Below are 20,341 nucleotides of genomic sequence, written 5' to 3'. Positions count from 1 at the left end.
AACAGACCAGACCAAGCCAAAATGGAGTCATTCATATTAAATGCCACATAATCAAACTAAAATTGTACAGAAGCAGACAGACCCCAAAACCCAGTAAGTTTTCTTAAAAATAGGAGATTTCAGTCCACCTGCATCAAAATAACGAGGAAGTCTCCTCTGCTTTAAACTTTATAAAGAAGTAACAAAAAGTAATCTATATTTTTCTATTATAATAAAAACTAATTAGATCTGTAACTAAACTTGTTTTCATTTTGAATACTGATAGAATAAGCCAAATAAAATGGTATTTAATATCCAACATTTTAGAAAAGATAATACTCCTATGTCATCATGAAAGCACTACCCAAAATATATTCTAACCTAATAGGAAATTAAATAAAAAGCTTAAAAGGAAGTAGTATTAAAATTTTGTAGAATAATAAATCCAGTTAAACTTGGAAATAAAGTTCAATAGTTTTTATACATTTCTATATAAAACAGGTGATGTATATATTGGTAAAAATGTGTAATATTACCAATCATAAGTTTATGGCAATAGTCTAGGTGTAGTGACTAAACACTATAAAGCTAGCTAGGAAATAGAATAAAAACATGTTTTTTCAGTCATGATTTATTAACCAAAAAAATCTCTGAAATTAAAAAAAAAACATTATTTAACTGCTATGGCTTTCTGGGAAGATTTTCCTTGAGATAATTTCTCTGCAAGCAAAAAATGCAGCTTCACAGGTGACTTGAAATAAACATGAATTTGCACTCAGGTAAAGGGCTGAAGGAAGTGAGGTGGCAGTTAGGTGGCAGAGCTGTTGAATGGTGATGCTGAAGTGCCAGGCCCTTTCAGCCATGGCACATGAATCCTCCTGGGAAATGCCTTTCACAAGTGAGTAGAAAACGTGCATGTTATAAGAGGCAAGACTGAAACTGTTGTCTGTGCTGGTTGCTGCTGACTCAGTTAGCCTGCTGGCTGACTTGGGCTTCTCCCAGTCTCCTGGGATTTCATACGCCCTCATCCCTGAGGGAACATTCAGAGTGCAGGCTCTGTTGACATCTTGTTAGTTCTGGGGGAATACACTTCTGAAGAGAAAAGACAAGGCAAGAAAGCCCTGTGGGAATCAGCAGGATTCGACAAGGAGAATCTGTATGTGCACAGGAATTTTTATCAGATGGGAACTCTTCCCCTGCCCCTGTTGGAAAATTCATTTTTAGAGTCCTTCTCAAAATTGAAAGGGACATTAGAGGTCAATCCAGAAGAGCCCCAAGCTCAAGTCCCTGTCAGATAATGACCATGTTAGGAAGTATTTGAAATTTCTTTATTCCAGAATAACCCATCCTAATTCCATCAATGAATCTGTATTACGATAGAATTGGAAGGTCTCTCCATTTCCCAAGTCCTTGTCTATATTTTCTAAATGCAGTCTATCTATCCTTTTCTTGAAGAAGAGATCCCCATAATGAGCAGATTTCTCCACAACAGCCCTGTGGCATGGAGCTGAGCAGGACAAGCTGCTCTCTCCTTCTACACTGCGCAGGTGTTTAAAGTTCACTGTGCATGAATGCACAGGCTGCTGCTCAATCACCTCACACCTTTTGAGGTGATACACTGAGTATGCCAGACTTAACGGAAAATCATATACTGGTAGTGTGTATCTGTGTGTCTGTCTATATCTATATTGGGAAAGGGAGATACATATGTCTATAATATCGATATCTATAAGTATGAACTCAAATGAGCTTGGTAGCCAGGCACATAGAACAAATGTTTTGCCTTCCAGTGACTATAAGAAGTAGACAGGGGCGGTGCAGTGGCTCACTTGGTTGGTCCTCTGCCTGCGCGCCTGCATTTCATGTGGGTGCCGGTTCTGGTCCTGGTTGCTCCTCTTCCAGTCCAGCTCTCTGACGTCGCCTGGGAAGGCAATGGAGGATGGCCCGGGTGCTTGGGCCCCTGCACCCGCATGGGAGACCAGGGGGAGGCACCTGGCTCCTGGCTTCAGATCGGTGCAGCGCCGGCCGTGGTGGCCATTTGGGGAGTGAACCAGGGGAGGGGGGACCTTTCTCTCTGTCTCTCTCTCTGTCTGTAACTCTACCTGTCAAATATAAATTTAAAAAAACAGTGGACAGGGATTTGGGTAACCTGGAGAGTTGATGCCATCTCTAAAAGCATGCAGGCCCATTGATGTCATTAAACACCATCATGGACAAATGAAATGCTGAGCTTGCCCATGGTCTGCCAATTTGCTACCTCTGCCTCAGGCCAATCTCTGATTCTGTGTTAGCAGTGCCATGTGGGAAACCAGACCATCTAATATTTATTACATTAAGCTAATGCTATGTGGCATGCTTCAAAATAAACTCGTTGGAAAAGGAATCATTTCACTACAAAATGACCGAATATTGATTTAAAATTTCCCATGAATAAATTTTCAAATGATCCCAACCCTCTTGTGACATGAAGGTGCTGGTTGAGATCTCTTTTTATTCATATTCTATAAATATTTACTATTAATAAAACTAATATCTAGCTTATGGTGTGGCAGCAACTAGGCAAATGCTTTCTGCACATTATTTCTTTTAATTCTCACACACACAAAAACCCTTGAAACTGGTACTTTTTGCAGTGAGCACAGTGCAGGCCATTTGCTTCCTCAACCCTGTAGGTATCTAGTGACAGGACACATTCTTTTGCCCAGAACACGGGTGTGAAGCGCCATTGTCTCCAGAAGTAAGATCACTAAAAATTATGGATTTTTTCTGTAACTGCTCATTCTCAGTTAAGAAGAAGAAATTCCAAATGCCAATTTTTCAGATTGCCTTTTCTCCCAGTGGTCCGTATGGTGCCTTCCTGTTAAGAAACTCAACCTTCATATTGCAGACAGAGCTCGAATGGAGAGTCCAGCCTTTGCTACCCTCAGTGACTGTCTGGCTGCTGAGCAGGAAGAACTCATCATCCTGCAGGAAAAAGTCAAAAATGGGAAAATGTCTGTGGATGAAGCCTTGGAGAAGTTTAAACACTGGCAGATAGGAAAGAGTGGCCTGGAAATGATCCAGCAGGTAAGACTGACCCCAACTGCTTCTAGAAACTTCCCTCATTCGTGGAGCTCCTAGATCCTCTGCAAATGTTTAGTCATCACAAGAAATATCAAATGACTGTTCTTTAATGTTTAACTAGCAACTAAACTGTTTAATCAATGAAAAGCTTACACACAAGGCCAGTGTTGTGTGAAAGCGAGTTAAGCAGTTCCTTGTGACTTTCCCATGCCGTACTGGCTCAAGTCCTGGCTGCTCCACTTTCAAACCAGCTCCCTGCCATTGCACCTGAAGATGGCCTAAGTACGTGGGTCCCTGCCACCCACACTGGAGACCAGGACAAAGTTCTAGGTTACTGCCTTGGGCAGTGAAATAGTGGATGGAAGATCTCTCACTCCACCTCTCTCTCCATCAATACTGCCTTTTAGTTGATAAGGTAGGTAGGTAGGTAGGTTGGTAGAAAGATAGACAAAGTATTTTTAGAAAGCTTACACATATCCAGGTACTGGGTTTGCCAGCCACTGGTAAACTCAGTCTTGGACCACAGTGTATCAAAGCTGGTGTTTCTTCAGCTTATAACAGCATTCATTAGCAGTGAGTGTTTTTTGCACCTCACTGCTGAACTTAAGGTGAAGCACCTAAGGTGTTCAGCCTTCTGAGGTGGATTATATGGAGTAGGCTAATGGTTAACAAGAAAGTGATTGAACTCACAGCAACTAACAGTCTTAAATGAACTGTAATAAGTCTTATCTTCTTTATTCTTAACTGCTGTACGTGTTTGTGTGTGCATCACAGAGTTTGTAGAGAAATGCCAAGAAGATTAATTTCAAATTTGTCTGTCTTCTATATATATCATCTACATCCTGAGAGGAGCTTGAAGTTGGTGGTTCTGAGATAACAATGAAAATAATATCTGCCTACATGTACCCTTTGGCATTCCTCAGTAAGGCATATCTGGACCATAGTCTGTCTATCTCACAGGCCATCCCTTTACCAAAATATACCAACCTTTTTTTATCATCATCAAAGAAAGTCCCTTTGCTACAGATCCCAGTTCTCAGGTAGTTGTTTGATTAAACACACTTAATAAGCTAATTTAGGCCAAGGTATAAATAACTTAATTTAGGCCAAAGTATAAATGCTTAACACTAGCTAAATATGCTACCTTTCCCAAGAGATAATTTATTTAAAACATAATGCTTAGTAAATATGTTTAAACAGTAGAACTATGAGTCACAATGATGAAATTTCAAAGACAGCACGTGAAGAGACAGTTTAGGCAAGGATACTCAGTACATCTGTGAGTACCTTGTGGTTCTGGTTCTGAGTTGGTGGCTGGAACCACTGTAGATTTTACAGTGCTAAGCAAGAGCATTTTTTTTTGCAAAAAAAAATCTAGAATAATACTAAGCATTGGATCCTGCAACTGTTTATTGTTCACAAAATTATAACATTGCTTCTCAGTCCCTGCCAATGTCATCACTACCACATACCCCATAACCCTGAAATAGGGTAAAATGTACTTAAATGTACACTTGCAAATCACTTTCCTGGCATTGCTAGATTACACAGGGTTTATTGAAGAGAATCAACTGTACTTTCTCTCAGATTCTTAAATAATGAAGTTTTCAATTTAGAGTAATACAACCTAAATGTCTTTCTGGAAATGATTTTACTGCTTGTTTCTTTAAACCCTTGGTTATTTCAATTTGTATATTTTCATTCAGTCTTGTTTTAGGAAGAATTTAAGGTGGTCCATACCCACCACATGCAGACTGATCCCTTATTACACAGGGACAATGTAATAAATTGTATTTTAGTGTTTATGCAAAAATAACATTTTGTCTTTAACCTGTAAATTTTGCAAACCACATGATGAGAATAATTCTATATACAAGAACCAAAAGTTTAGTGACTCTGGCTGACTGTCATTAGAGTAATGTCAGTCCTTAACCCAGGGGCTTGAACAAAAGATCAAACAACAGAAACAAAAATTATTCTCTCCATCTCCCAACATGTATGCTCCCATGTATTTTTCAATAGTCCTTTTGTAGTTTGCAAAATTCTTATTTGTACCCTGGGAGTGAATCTATCAGATAACAGTGAAGCTTATATATATATATATATATATATATATATATATAGTTTTATTTGAAAGTCAGGAAGACAGAGAAAGAGGTCATATTCTGTCTACTGGTTCAGCTCAAAATATTGGTAACCTACCCAGGCCTGGTTCAGGTGGAAGCCAGGAGCCCAGAACTCAATGCAGGTCTCCCATGTGGGTAGCAGGGACCCAAGTACTTGAGCCATCGCTGCTGCCTTCCAGGGTGCACATTAAGCAGGAAGCTTTATCAGAAGTGAAGCTGGGACTCCACCCAGGCGCTCAAGCATCCCAAGCAGTATCCTAACTGCTACTGCAAATACTTGCCCCTGGTTATATTTTTATTGATAGGGAAATTGTCCTAGAGAACTAAGAGGAAAATGGCACAAACTCTGAGTTCATGGCACAATAATAAAGATTCCTGTAGAATCCCTGGCCTGAAGACGAGAAGGTAGAGAAAGGGAAAACCTTGCCTTTCACAGTCATCCCCAAGCACAGTCTCAAGAGTGCCTGAGGAGGAGCCCAGCTCCATGGAAGGAGAAGACCTGAGAGGCAGAGGTAACAAAGACACAGAAAAAGTGGTGTCCAGGGAAGCTCCGTGGAAAAGCGCTACTCTTAGGTTGTTTGATATGCAGGAATTTTTTTTATGTAAGCTTTCTTTACTTTTTGGTCAAAAGATGCTTCATGTAGAATATTTGGCAAAGAAAGATCACAAATTTGCTAAGCAGGGGGATCTAAATATGTGTCATCTGCTCCCAATTCCCAGTGCTTGGAACACCAGCAAGGAATGTGCCCACACGGGCTGGAGATGGCTCTCACAGCAGCAACTGACCACCATATAGCCCTTTAGATTTTGAGTCCCACACAGTCAATGTTCAGTGTGGGAAAACGGTGTCCAAAAGGATTAGGATTAGGGCTCCAGTAGTGAATCTATCACTTTTCACTGTCTAATTTGGGAAGATTACTTAATCCCTTGTACCTCAATTTCCATGTCTCTAAAATGGGATGAAGACATTTTTACTTCCACTTCAGGAAGTTTAGGACTATAATACGTGGAAAGCATCAGGATGGCAATTGGGCATCATAAGTAGCAAACTGTCTAGTATTAGTGTTGGTATTTGTAATAGTTGATGTTTTCTTCTTGATCCATGAAACATTTTTAAATCTGGACTTCTGTGCCCTATTTCTTCAATAAGAAAAAACTACGCCAACTGCGAGATTGCATTATTGGGAAACGGCCAGAAGATGAAAATACCTGTGGTAAGTAACATTTGCCTGATACTCGGATGATAGAGTGATGAAGCAGAAAATGCAGGAGCTACAGAGTCAAAGAGACCTGAGTTCAAATCTGCATCCGATCACTGCCTGCAGCCTGACCTGGGGAACGTCTTTAACCCCTGGTCCTCAGGTTCCTGGTCTGCAAAACAGCAATTTTACATTCATCTGGGAATTGCTGGATGAGCGCATTAAGTATTTATATTCTCTGATCCATAATGAACCCTTTGGTTACTTTCCCCCTTTTGATTTCTATGTAGTTATATATAGGGTAACTCTAACTCTGTTTCAGTTTTTTTTTTTTTTAATAAGCCAATATGTAGAGAATCCAATAATTAAGGAACCAAACTTTTTTTAATAAGGTCAAATAGTCTCACCATAGTCCAATCACACCATTATCTGCATGTGACTCATATTAAATTGAATATCTCAGGTTGGCTTCCTGGGGAGCACAAGTGTTTCTGGGCAATGCAGATTCCCCATGATAATAATTAAAAGTTGCCTTGGTGAGAGGAGGGCAGTCAATATTAACAAAATCCAAACAATATTAGGTAGTTCATCTTCTTCAGAGATAAACAACACATCCCAAAATCAAAAATAAATTATGTTGTCACTGTCTAACTACTTTTTCCCCAAGTCTCTACTCCTGCACAGATAATTAAAAATTAACAACTGCTGAAAGGCTTCAAAAGCTTCCATCTCTTCTATTATCCAAAATATTGCCCAGCCTTCAGCTAGTGCTTCATGTCAAAATTCACTATGTAGAAATTCATTTCTCTTCATATTATGAGCTGTTATCTATCGTTCTATATAAAATTCTTTAAGCTCTCTTAGAAGCTATTTCAAAAACAGAAACACTTTCTAAAATTATTAAAGTCATATACCCAAACTACATGAACATGTTGTATCAAAGAGAATCATGCACCACCATGTTTATACCAGCACTGTTCATGATAGCCAAAAAAATACGGAATCAACCAAGGTGTCCATCATCAGATGAATGGATTAAAAAAGTGGCATATATCTACCCACACAGATACACACACACAACGGAATATATTCAGCTATAAAAAATGAAATTCTATCATATTCATCAAAATGGTTGCACTTGGAGGACACCATGTTGAATGAAAAAAGTTGAACACTGAAAGACAAATACTGCATGTCCTCCCTTTTATACAGGGGCCAAAATTTAAAAAGTAAAATAAAAAAAGAAATGCCTGTGTTTAAACAGACTAATTGTTAAGAATTGTGTACTCCTGCAGTTTTAATGATCTGTGATGATTTTAAAATGTACTGTATATGAGTGAAGTTATTGTTTATAGTCCTTGTTTATATTTCTACTGAACCGTGGTATTTTTTACTTTTTATTTGTTGAATTCTTTGTTTAGTGAGTCACCAGCCTTTGACTATAATGTAAATTAAAAATGTCTTTTCAAAAATAGAAAAAGGATAAAAAAGGAAAAATTAACCATAAACATGGTTCATTTATAGATAGTGGATTTCTACAAACTTTATTCTAATGTACAGCAAGATTAAAATTTGAGCAATTTATAAAACTATAATTTTTATAAATAATTTTAGCATGGACTATACAGTATTATTTCTTGTAATAACTCTACATGGTAGGTATTATACCCCATTTATAAATAAGAAACAGGTTCTGAGAAACTAAATACCCCAAAGATGCTAAGATTAGAAACTACCATCAACTTCTATTTGAATTCAAAATCAATGCTTTTAATCTTGGGTGACTTCATTAAGAATCAATCAGTTCTCCACTCAGCCATAATGGAATAAATAATACCAGATACATCCCCTCATTGTACAGAATGTTAATACTGGGCAAAAAAAGCATGAAGCAACCGACTTCAGGAAGTAGATACTGGGCAGACTGTAACCCCAGAGACAAACAAAACTTATCAGGTGGTTCTCATGATTATTCACGTCTCTGCAAGAGGTGTAGCTCACTCCCCATATAGGACCTCCGTCCCTAATGAGTTGTACGATGAGAATCAACTGCAAATTTTGTTCCCAAATGTACTCTGTATGTTGTGTGTGTGCATGGGTACAAATTTGTTGAAGTCTATGCTTAGCATGGAGTTGGTCCTCTGTATATAAAGTCAAAGTAAAAATGAACCATAATGAAGAAGGAGATGGGAGAGGGAAAGTGGGATGGGAGTTGGCAGGGGATGGGTATGGGGGAAAGTACAACTGTATTCCTAAAGTTGTATCTATGAAAAAGTGTATTCATTAAATAAAAACTTTTTAAAAAGTGCAAGGAAGGACCACTCAAAACACAAAATTAAAACTTCTAGGATACTGAAAGCAAATCAGACACAGTAGAATTTAGCAGAGTTGGGAAAAACCATGCTGGCTGTGTCTTTTCAAAATCTCCATAAAACACTGGAAATCTGGCTGCAACAACCAACAGATGTGCTGAATGTGGATGCTGGGGTGGGGATCGTCTGGCCCATGGACCATATAAGGCCAGTGAAATCATTTGATTTTGCTCTGCCAAGGTAACTGCAGGTGCAACTCAAAATTCATTAAGTGTACAGCAGGCTAATTTTTAAGTTGATAATTTTATATTTTTGAAGAAATAATGGTTAAAAACTTGACAAATTAAATGCAAAATACATCCATACAGTTCCAAGAAACTAGGAGGGCAGGAGAAGGTCAATTAATTAACTGTTGTGAGAAGGATATCAGGAAACTTGCGGTTGAACTACTTCAAATGAAAGTAAGGAGAAAATCTTGAAAGATGCCCAAGAATTAAGACACATTACATACAAAGGAAAGGGATGAGAACATTCACTAATAACTGATTGTAGACAATGGAGGGTGAATGGAAATGTACTAATACCTTTAAAGTGCTAAAAGAGGGGACTCCAAGATGGCTGAATGGGCTGCTCTGGGATATGGAAAGAAAAAAGGAAGGACTATAATTCTAGTGATCTGGCTGATGTAAATTTTCAGTGAAGAAGCCAAAAAAATTTTATAAAGGCTACATATCACAATCCAATAGCCAATATCATACTGAATGTGGAAAAGCTGAGACCATATCCCCTCAGATCAGCAGTAGGACAAGGATGTCCACTTTCATCATTCTTATTCAATATTGTACTTGAAGTTTTAGGGAGAGCAATTAGCGAAGAAAAGAAATAAATGGCATCAAAATTGGAAAAGAAGTCAAGTTATCTATGTTTGCAGATGATGTGATGTTGAACATGGAAAAACCTAAACACTCAACCAAAAAGTTATTAGGATTAACCAAGCTGCAAGTTAAAAAATAACACAAAAAGTAGTGTGTTTTTTGTATGCTAATGATGAACTCACAGAAAGAAATCAAGAAAGAAATTCCATTCCCAATAACCACAAAAAATCCAATATTTAGGAATAAGTCTAACCAAAGTAAAAGGTCTCTGCAATGAGAATTATCAAACATTGATGAAAGAAATCATCAAGTACACACACACACAAAATGGAAAGATATCCTTTGCTAAATCAATCTAAAGATTCAATGTAATCTATAGCAAAATACCAATGACATTTTTTAAAGAAACAGCAGTCCTAAAGATCTCAAAACATGCAAAAATACCCAAAGTGATTCTGAACAAGAAAAATGAAGCTGAGGGTATCACAATACCTGACTTCAAAGCATACTACAAAGCTATATTAATTAAAATAGCATGTTACTGGCATAAAAACAAACACTTGGACCAATGGAATAGAATAGAGGGCCCTGAAATTAATGCACATACATATAGCCAATGGATTTTTGACAAAAATGCTCAGACCAACAATGGAGTAAGAATAGTCTCTTCAACAAATGGTGCTGGCAACAGTGAATTTAGATCTATAATTCTCACCATATTAAAAAATCAACTCAAGATGGATCAAAGATCTAAGTTAACCCGAGACAATGAAGTTGCCGGAAAAAAACATAGGGTAAACTCTCCAAGATACTGTTGTAGGGAATGATTTCTTGGGCAAGACCCCCAAAGCACAGGCAACAAGAAAACTAAACAAATGGACTATCTCAAAGTCAGAAGCTTTTGCACAGCAAAGGGAGCCAAGAATAGAGTGAAGAGACATCCAACAGAAGGGGAAAAATATTTGCAAAGCATCTGATGAAGGAGTTATATCCCAAATATACTAGCAACTTTAAATATTCCACAACAAAAAAATCAACCAATCCAGTGAAGAAATGGGCAAAGGACTTCAATAGACAGCTCTCAAAAGAAGAAATACAAATGGCCAGCAAATATATGCAAAAATTCTCAACATCACTAGCAATCAGGGAAATGCAAATCAAAACTACAATGAGATATATCTCAGCCACAAAGAATGGCTCAAGCCCAAAACACGAATCACAAATGCTGGTGAGGATGTATTTTATATTACATATCAACTTAGGAGTTTTACCAAAACGCGTGAAGTGAAAATTTCACAGTATTCAGGGATATTTTCATTCCTTGCTAAGGAATTAACAGACAGAAATCAATGAAAATACAGATGACCTAAACATATCAACTCACTTGACCCAATTTACATTTACAGAACACAAGATCAAAAAAAATTAAGAATACATGTTTGTTGAAGATGTGCATGGAAAATTTACCATACAGAACAAGTGCTGGACCATCAAAAAGTTTCAGTAAATTTCAAAGTTTGAAATATTAAGAGTATGTTCTCTGAACCATTTCAGACTTTTGAAGTCATCTTCACTTACCACAACAACAGTTAGACAATAATTAAAAATTAGATATACTAAAAATAACCCAAAATATTTGGTGGTGAAATACATTTCAAAGGAATCCATGGGTCATATAAGAAAAAGAAAATAGTTCAACATGAGCTTTAATGTAGAAAACATCAAAATTTGTGTAATATAGCTAAAATAGTTATATAGTTAACAGAAGGAAATTTACAAATATAAATGTTATACTAGAAAAGATGAAAAGTTTGAGATCAATAATTGAAATTTCCACCTGAAAAAACCTGAAAATGGAAATAAAACTAAATTCAAAAACAGATAAAAAGTAAAAATTAATATTAGATCAGAAATCAATGAAAAGAGGTGAACAAAGGAGAAAATTAACAATGTTGCAGCTCATTTGTTATTTGAAAGCATAAATAAAATTGACATGTCTACATGAAGAATGATCATGAAAAAAGAGAAAACCAAAGAATGGGTTATTATAACAAATCCTAGACATCAAAAAGATACTAAAAATATGATTCATTTTTTCCAATTTATTTGACAACTTAAATGAAAGGACAAATTGAAAAATCATGCTTTCTAAAATAACAAGAAAAAAATTCATTTTTCTGAGTTACAGTTCTTTGTATAGTCCTGACATTTAGAACTTTGTTAATCTTGCACATATTCATAAATAGAACAAGAAGGCAAAATAGAATATAAGCTGAAATAAATTAAACTGACAGTATTATAAATAAATGCATATCCACACTGATAGGAGACAGGAAATAATGATGTAAATAAATTTAGAAAACATTATATTCTGATTTTTAAAAAGTCAACAATAATTGTAACTTCTCCCAGTTTGTGAGGCTTATTCTACACAAACATATAGACCAGCAATTTTAAAACCACTTTTTGTCATCTGCAAAGAGGGATAGTTTGACTTCTTCTTTCCCAATTTGTATCCCTTTAATTTCTTTTTCTTGCCTAATAGTTCTGGCTAAAACTTCCAGAACTATGTCGAATAGCAGTGGTGAGAGTGAGCATCCCTGTCTGGTACCAGATCTCAGTGGAAATGCTTCCAACTTTTCCCCATTCAATAGGATGCTGGCCATGGGTTTTACATAAATTGATTTGATTATATTGAGGAATGTTCCTTCCATACCCAATTTGCTTAGAGTTTTCATCATGAAAGGGTGTTGAATTTTATCAAATGCTTTCTTTGCATCTATTGAGATAATCATATGGTTTTACTTCTGCAGTTTGTTAACGTCGTGTATCACATTGATTACTGATGCCATAAACAAGAGTGTCAATTTGTTAAGTCAACAACAGGAGTCACTGTGCACTTACTCCTCATGTAGGATCTCTGTCCTTAATGTACTGTACTTTGTGATTTAATGCTATAACTAGTACTCAAACAGTATTTTTCACTTTGTGTCTCTATGTGGGTAAAAACTGTTGAAATCTTCACTTAATATATGCTAAACTGATCTTCTGTATATAAGAGAATTGAAAATTAATCTTGATGTGAATGGAATGGGAGAGGGAGTTGGAGATGGGAGGGTTGCTGGTGGGAAGGAAGTTATGGGGGGGGAGCCATTGTAATCCATAAGCTGTACTCTGGAAATCTATATTCATTAAATAAAAGTTTAAAAAAAAAGAAGCCAAGCACAGACACAAAAACATTTTATGAATATTCCAGGATTGAGCTACTAAATAAATGTACTATAAATAATGAGAGCCAGGTTTCTAGTTCTCAAATAAAGGCATAATTAATAAGGAAAGCCAGAAGGAAACTTGTGATATTGCACTGCTATTAGAGAAGTTTAATGAATCATGGTTGTTAAAATATATGTTACAGATAAATATACACATATAGTTGTGTATATAAATCCATATATTTCTTTAGCTTTACCTGCTGAGAGGACCTAGAAGCAATGATAACCCAGAGCCCAAGTGCAAACCTAGCATCCATATCTTATCTTACAAAAGCAAATAGGCAATAGGCAGGTGAAAAGATGCTAAGCATCATTAGTCGCCAGGAAAAGGTGAATTAAACCACCACGGAATAACAGTACACAACTACGATGAAAATCCAAAAAGACTGTCCGACCTAAACGTTAGTTAGGATGTGTAACTCTATGTACTGCTGTGGGTAAGTAGTGTGATGACTTTATAAAAATCACATATGAACTTATCACATGGCCTGGGCATTCCATTCCTAATTATTTTTTCCAAGACAAATGAAACCATATACCCACCCAAAGGCTTGTTCACAAAAGATCGTAGTTGCATTCATAATAACCAAATTAGGAACAATCCAATGTCTGATAAGAAAATAGCTTTATAATATATTTTGTAGTATATTTATACCATGGAATGCTACTCAGCAATGAAAGGCAGTGTCAAGTATTAAACATAATATAGGTGCAGGTGCTGTGGCATAGTGAGTAAAGCCACCACTTGCAGTGCTGGCATCCCATATGGGCAGCAGTTGGAGACATGGTTTCATGCTTACTGGCTAGAGGAAGATAGATTTGGGGTTAATGTTTTTAGATCACATGGTGAGATTTCATAGTCTCCTCAAAAATAAGTAGTAAATAAGAACAAGAGGGTTTAAAATACATATGGAGTAAAACTCAACAGAATTTGCCTTTTTTGTCTTCTAGAAAAGCTCACCATTGTGCACCATCCAAGTGGTAAGTGCTAGTTATTTACTGAAATATTTTAAACTAAAAGTACATAGCTATTTTCAGTATTAATGGGAACATATTAGCTCAATATAAAAATTCATACGGATTTTATATATTTACATGCAGAACCACTTGACATCCAAAATAATGTGAGGTGATTCTGCAATAGCAATGCTAGAAGCACCACAAGACAGAAAAAGGAGCATTGCCTTCAACTCCAGTGGACCTAGCTGTTCAGAACTTACTAGTTGTGACCCTTAGCACATCCAAGCACAGCTTAAGTAGCTCTCTAGGCCTCAGTTTTCTCATATGTAAATTGTAAACTAGAATCGTACCATGGGGTATTGCTACATAGAGAGAGTTTAGACTGATAATTTATGTACGTGGAGGCTGGTGCTTGATACTTCAGAGTTACTGGTAAAGCAAAGAAATCTTAGCAAAACTTGAAAGAGTGATCAGCTCAACACAATGGGGACAGAATGTGAGCTGAATTTTGGAAAGATCAAGAGGGACCATTAAATAGCCTAGAGGCATCTCTCTGTAGCCTGGACCAAAGCCCTTGGTGGGGAAACGGAGAAGCAATAGTACAGAGCCTGCAGCTCGGATGGAAAATGGGAAGCCTATGGGGAAGCAGGAGGAGCCGTCACAAAAGCCAATGCAGAGCAGAAGGAACAAGATTTCTTAGAAGACTGTGCTTTGCAATTGGCCCATCCTAGTGAATGTGGACAAGAAAAAGAAAGTGTAACCCAGTGAAGATTTTAACTTCAAGGTGTGAGACAGATTGCTCCTAAAATGAGATGGCTGCTCCATATCCTACCCAACTCAATGTAAAAGGATAGGAGAAATTAAAGCCTATTTGCCAAGGATGCCTTTTCAGTATGTCCTTTTTATCACGTTAGTAAATTGTCTCTTCATTCATATATCATTTTTAAATGTCCTGAATAGATGAATAACCAAATGTGCATATGACCAGAGGTTGTGACAGAGTTTGTGTTCTTAGGTAACGAAATTGCCCACAATGAAAATCTGTTGTATAATGCACCCTTCAGCCATAAGGTAAGCAATACACATGTTCTTAATTTTTATGATTTACAGAGGAAAAAACTCCCTTGTTGGGGAAAAAAACATGAGTCTTCTATCCTGTGTTTTGAAACATTCTAACAAATGTGAACAAAATAGTTTACATGAATCTTTTTTGTAAAAACCCATGAGTAGTAATTTAATGAAATTGCACAAAAAAAAAGAAGGAGCTCAAAGAGGAAAGCCACCAAGGCCAAAATATGGCTAAATTCAACATATACAGACCAAATACATCTTAAAGGAATTATAAATATATAATACATATTGCTTCAACAATAAAAATATGACGAGTCCCTATCAATCACAATGTATTTATTACTTAAAGTCTAGGTAGTGGAGCAATATAGCTCCAAAATATTGTTGATACAAATATGTGTTACTTTATATCAACAAATTTATAGAAAACAAACTGCTAATGAGAAGCTAAAAATAACACTAAAGGACAGCAGCAACTGAAAAACCAAGACCACCAATTCAAGACAACACTCAGCAATATTTCTTCTTAAAAAATCACACAATTCCAACTAACTACATATATGATATAGGATATTTGCACTGTTACCAAAGGTTGTGTGACAGATGAATCTGTAAAAATACAGAATTAGAGTCCTTGGAAATTTTCATAATTAATCAATTTTAGTTTTCCAATTTTGGTAGCCCTGTGCTCTCACGACTAGCAGAAATCCTAAGTAACCATAAAAGAAATTTACCCTAAAAACATTGATTTATTTACATTTCTGGGCCATTATGAAACCCACCAATAAGTTACAGTGCCATGCAGTCATACACAAGGAGGCCAGCATTGTGGTGCAGTGGATTGGGCCACCACTTCTGTTGCCATCATCATCATCCAGACCCATCTGCTCTGCCTCTAATCCAGCTACCTGCTGGTGTGCCTGGGAAATCAGCAAATAACTCCTGTTCTTGGGCCCCTACCAGTCACATGGGAGACCAAGAAAACTTGCAGGCTCCTGGCTTTGGCCTGACCCATTTCTGACCTTTGCAGCCATTTAGGGAGTGAACCAGTAGATAGCAGATCTCTCTCACTGTCGTGTCCTAACTCTGTTAGCCTTTCAAATAAATAATCTTTTTTAAAATTGAAAATGTTCATAGAAAAATGGATTTAGAAGTTTATTTTGATGCAAAAAGATTTTAAATACATGCATAGTCTTTTTTTCATAATATGCATTTTTCATAAACATTTTGCTGATTTCTCATACTATAAACTTGTTCTAACATTCCAAGATTGTGGGATGCACCAAGGTCTGGAGTTTATGAAAATATCTTTATCAATTGAAACTTCTATAAGATCAGAAGGACTATACTGATGTGGCATTTGTTTTTAAGAGGAAGATTATGGATAAGAGGCAAAGAATCAGAGTTGCTAATGCTTAGCCTATTCTTCCTTAAAATAGAAATAAAATTTGAATTCAAAGGCTTTGATGTAGTTGATTGAATTTTACAATGATCCTGTTTCCTTTTAAGATGGAGGATTGTCTTGCCATTTGCCTCTACAAAGCTATTTTTCCCCCATGGCTGTGGAAGACAACTAGGATTGTGCTGCATTTCTATGTTCACTCTTAAAAGGGAAAAATGCCAACTCTGTATTTTTTACTTTTTCTTCCTAGCTTCCTGCTAGACCCCAAGTTGAAAAGGAATTTGGTTTCTGTTGCAGAAAAGATCATTAAAAAAGGTAAAACATAATATATATATATATTACATATATATTAAACATAAGTTAAGGACTTGAAGGAATCATTTGTCTAAAACACAGAAATCTTTAAATATTTCATTGTCTTCTCCTAAAAGGATAAACATGTGTTTTTCCAGTTAAAGGTGATTGTTGCTTAGAAAGATTTATGGGTGGGGTGATTCTGTGCTAGCTAATAAATTTCTATTGATGAGTCATTATTCAATAAGACATTTCCTGTGATCTCATTTTCAGGTTATTATAATGAAACTCAAGAATCTGCAGACATTGCGCTTTCTGCATGAAGCAAGTTAGCATTTGGATTGTCTGCTCTCTCCATGGCAAATCTATACCATGAAAACAGAAGTAAGACTCTGGAGTTTCCAATTTGTCATGGTCACAACTTACTAGCATTGTTCCTGTTCCAGATGAGTATATTAATGTTAAAATAGAATGCCAAACAACAATCGTGTTCTTTGAAAATATTTGCATTGTGTAATGCATTTTGTCACTGAAGCAGCTAGTTCCTATTTTGACAATTAAAAGTAAACAAAAGCAAAGAAGTTAAATGCTGTGTGGCAAAGTTATTGGGCCCGTTTGAGTCACTAACTTTAATAGATTACTCATCCTCAGTTGACAATCAACATGTAAATACAAATTCTCTTCCTGCATTTTCTAGATTTCTTACATTCAAAGCTCTAATTATTTTTACATCATGTTTGCAAAAACCTTTCCTCATTTAGTGGCTGTTGGCATACAACTCTAAGAATCTTATTTTATTAAATCTGTATCTCAATAGAGTTCCACAAGTATATTCTTTAAAAACTTAGTTTTATCAACTTATTTCTTGAAAGCAATTTACTAGCTTAGACTAAAATGCAGTTTTATCATACTATGATTTACACATGCAAATGCTACAAATAAATTGACATGTTCATAGCTGTGCCTTTTCAAATAAATGTATGAAAATTAACCACTATATTTTTCTGATTACCAGTATAAAGAGGGAGTTATACAAAAATATTTAATAAATAAATGAACTTCACTGTGTAGGGCCTAAATAGTAACCACAGATGATATTTTTTCTAGCTTCTAAACAGTGACAGGAATGTCCATGGGTATTTATAGTCATTCTGTAAAATGCTTCTCATGGGACTCATAACTTAATATTAACGTTCTCAAATAAACTCATTTTCAAATGTCATACAGTAATTTGATTAGGCTTCAATAGAAGGTGCCTTTGGTTATGACATTTGCAAATTCAGTACGTAGTTTCACATCCACAGGGTGAGTCATCATTTCTGTGTGCTGTCCCAAAGAGTTAGAAAAAGGGAAAAGTGCTTTTCTGTAACTTTATAGATCTACAAATCTCAAATGAATTTATCATTTTTGAAGGAAGAACTTCCATATTATCCTTTGCATGATGACGACAATTCTGCCATTGGCTTTATTCCTGTCAAAAATTAGGTAAAATGTCAACTTTTCTACTTGTAATGCAATTAAATCACTTCATGCCTCAGACTCAATTTAGAGTGAAAGTGGGAGATTGTCTTTCATACAGGTAGATATCAAGTATCAGGACTTCTAACTGCTACCTTTACAGTTGGACCTAGATTAAAACCATGGCCAGAAGCCCCCTTTCCTGGCCCTGGAAATCTCACTACTTAGTCATGACAAAGAAAAATGGAAAAAGAAATCTAGACATAACTGACATCTCCAGGATTCCTTTACCATGGCTCCTATCCTTGACCAATTAGGCTTTGCCAGAATCATTCCTAACATACCTTCTCTTTCCCATCACCTCTCCTCCAGAATCAGATTTGTTCCCAAGCCATTACGCCTAACTTAGCCAGGAACCACCCATCCCTTGGGTTCTTAAGTTTATCAACACTGACTTCCAGAGAAATTTGAACTGGTACTGAATGCTGTCAAAAGCATTGTGTCTGAGTGTGTGTGTGTGTGTGTGTGTGTATTTAACACTAAGTCTCTGGCTTTGCCAGAGCCAGAAATATGGATAGACAATGTTGGAGGAAGAGAGCCAGAAGACTCTTTATCCTGCCTATTGCTTAAAGAAAAAAAAAAAATCAGATGAAAAGTAAATACAAAGAGGTTAAGAAGAATAAGCCAAATGTACGAGTGATCCCAACTGAAAATGATCCATGGGGAAGTGATAGTTTTTGTCTCTCGAGGAAGGCCATAGATGAAACCCACATAAAGAACAAGTATAAATTTAAGTTTAACCACCTAATAGATGCCTTTCCTTAGCAGTGGAAGAGAACGGGGAACAGGAGCAAAGAAAGAAGTTAGTGGGATAGAAGGACCTGATATTTATTTCCCTGGAGGTTTGCGCATTTCTACAGGAGCCCTAGCTGCGTCCAGAAAAGGCAGGCCTGCACAGAAGATCTGAAGACCCTATGCTGTATCTGGAAGCCTCAGCAACAAGTTGCTAACATACCTTCTCTTTCCCATCACCCCTCTTCCAGAATCAGATTTGTTCCCGAGACATTATGCCTAACTTAGCCAGGAACCACCCATCCCTCAGATTCTGAAGTTTATCAACACTGTGACTTCCAGAGAAATTTGCACTGGTACTGAGTGCTGTCAAAAGCATTGTGTCTGAGTGTGTGTGTGTGTTTTAACACTAAATCTCTTATTTTCTAGCTAGATAATTCTATATGATATAGAGGAAGCATATATGTCAGTAGTTTCATAACTGGGACAGTTTTTCTCCCACTTCCCCGTACATTTTACAATATCTGGAGCCATTATTGACTGCCTTGCATGTGGGAGGTGGTCTTAAGAAGTGTGTACAGGGGCCTGTGCTGTGGCACAGTGGCTTAACACCCTGGCCTGAAGTGCCAGCATCCCATATGGGCGCCAGTTCTAGTCCCGGCTGCTCCACTTCCAATCCAGCTCTCTGCTATGGCCTGGAAAAGCAGTGGAGGATGGCCCAAGTCCTTGGGCCCCTGCATCCACGTGGGAGACCAGGAAGAGGCTCCTGGCTCCTGACTTCTGATCAGTGCAGCTCCGGCTGTTGCAGCCATCTGGGGAGTGAACCATCAGATGGAAGACCTCTCTCTCTCTTCTCCTCCTCTGTGTAACACTGACTTTCAAGTAAATAAATAAATCTTTAAAAAAAAAAAAAAAGAAGTGTGTACAAATCAAGGATGCTGATAAACATCTTGCTACACCCAAGTGTCCATTCCAGAATGTCAGCGGTCCAAGGCTGAGCAACCCTGACCTAAACTATAAAGATTAATGCATCAGTGTTGTTAAAATAAGAACAAACTTTAGGATTTTTGAAAGTGGAACCCCTTATGATAGTATAAATGAATGTCTTTATTTTGAAGTACAAATGACTTAAGCTTAAATGGATCACTGAAGACTCAGAGAATGGAGGAGTCTAATGCATTTTCATAAGTCAGCATTCAGAGTTCTATCACTGGAACCTCTACTTTTTTAGAAAATGAGACTACTCTCCGTACTTTCTAATGAGAATGACCTTATAACTTGAGTCATTATTACATCCTATTTATGTGCTAAGTATTAGCTCATCTGTGTTCCTTCTTGTTTCCTACAATCCTCAAGGGATCTCATTTTAATAACTTGGCCTTACACAAATTTTTACTTCATACTGTTTTTCTAAGTGGGTAAATATTTAGGTAAGAGATCTGCGTTGTGAGCCTCATCCAGTAAGTCCAAGCTGATTGACACAGTGGTGGTCCAAGGCCCTACTTGTAGCTTTTCCTGTGGCTACACCTGCCAGTTAC

General features: G+C 36.8%; 1 protein-coding gene across 4 annotated transcripts in view; it reads left to right on the top strand.

Annotated features, from left to right (window-relative positions):
• BANK1 (B cell scaffold protein with ankyrin repeats 1) overlaps positions 1–17,140 on the top strand; it is a 352,635-nt gene extending 335,495 nt beyond the window's left edge. For all 4 annotated transcript variants that reach the window (XM_017347389.4, XM_008267565.5, XM_089303020.1 and 1 more), the window contains 6 exons: positions 2,867–3,045; positions 6,319–6,382; positions 13,778–13,807; positions 14,802–14,857; positions 16,510–16,574; positions 16,827–17,140. In XM_017347389.4, coding sequence (XP_017202878.4) covers positions 2,867–3,045; positions 6,319–6,382; positions 13,778–13,807; positions 14,802–14,857; positions 16,510–16,569 — 389 coding nt within the window. In that variant the 3' untranslated portion in view covers positions 16,570–16,574; positions 16,827–17,140. The remainder of the gene's footprint in view (positions 1–2,866; positions 3,046–6,318; positions 6,383–13,777; positions 13,808–14,801; positions 14,858–16,509; positions 16,575–16,826) is intronic.
• Positions 17,141–20,341: the final 3,201 nt, after the last annotated feature.

Source organism: Oryctolagus cuniculus, chromosome 8 (genome assembly GCF_051225735.1).
Source record: "Oryctolagus cuniculus isolate XC-2025 breed Fujian yellow rabbit chromosome 8, ASM5122573v1, whole genome shotgun sequence".
In the NCBI taxonomy this organism is placed as follows: Eukaryota; Metazoa; Chordata; class Mammalia; order Lagomorpha; family Leporidae; genus Oryctolagus; species Oryctolagus cuniculus.
The sequence above is the reverse complement of the archived record's forward strand: the minus strand, read 5'-3'. Positions and strand labels throughout refer to the sequence as shown.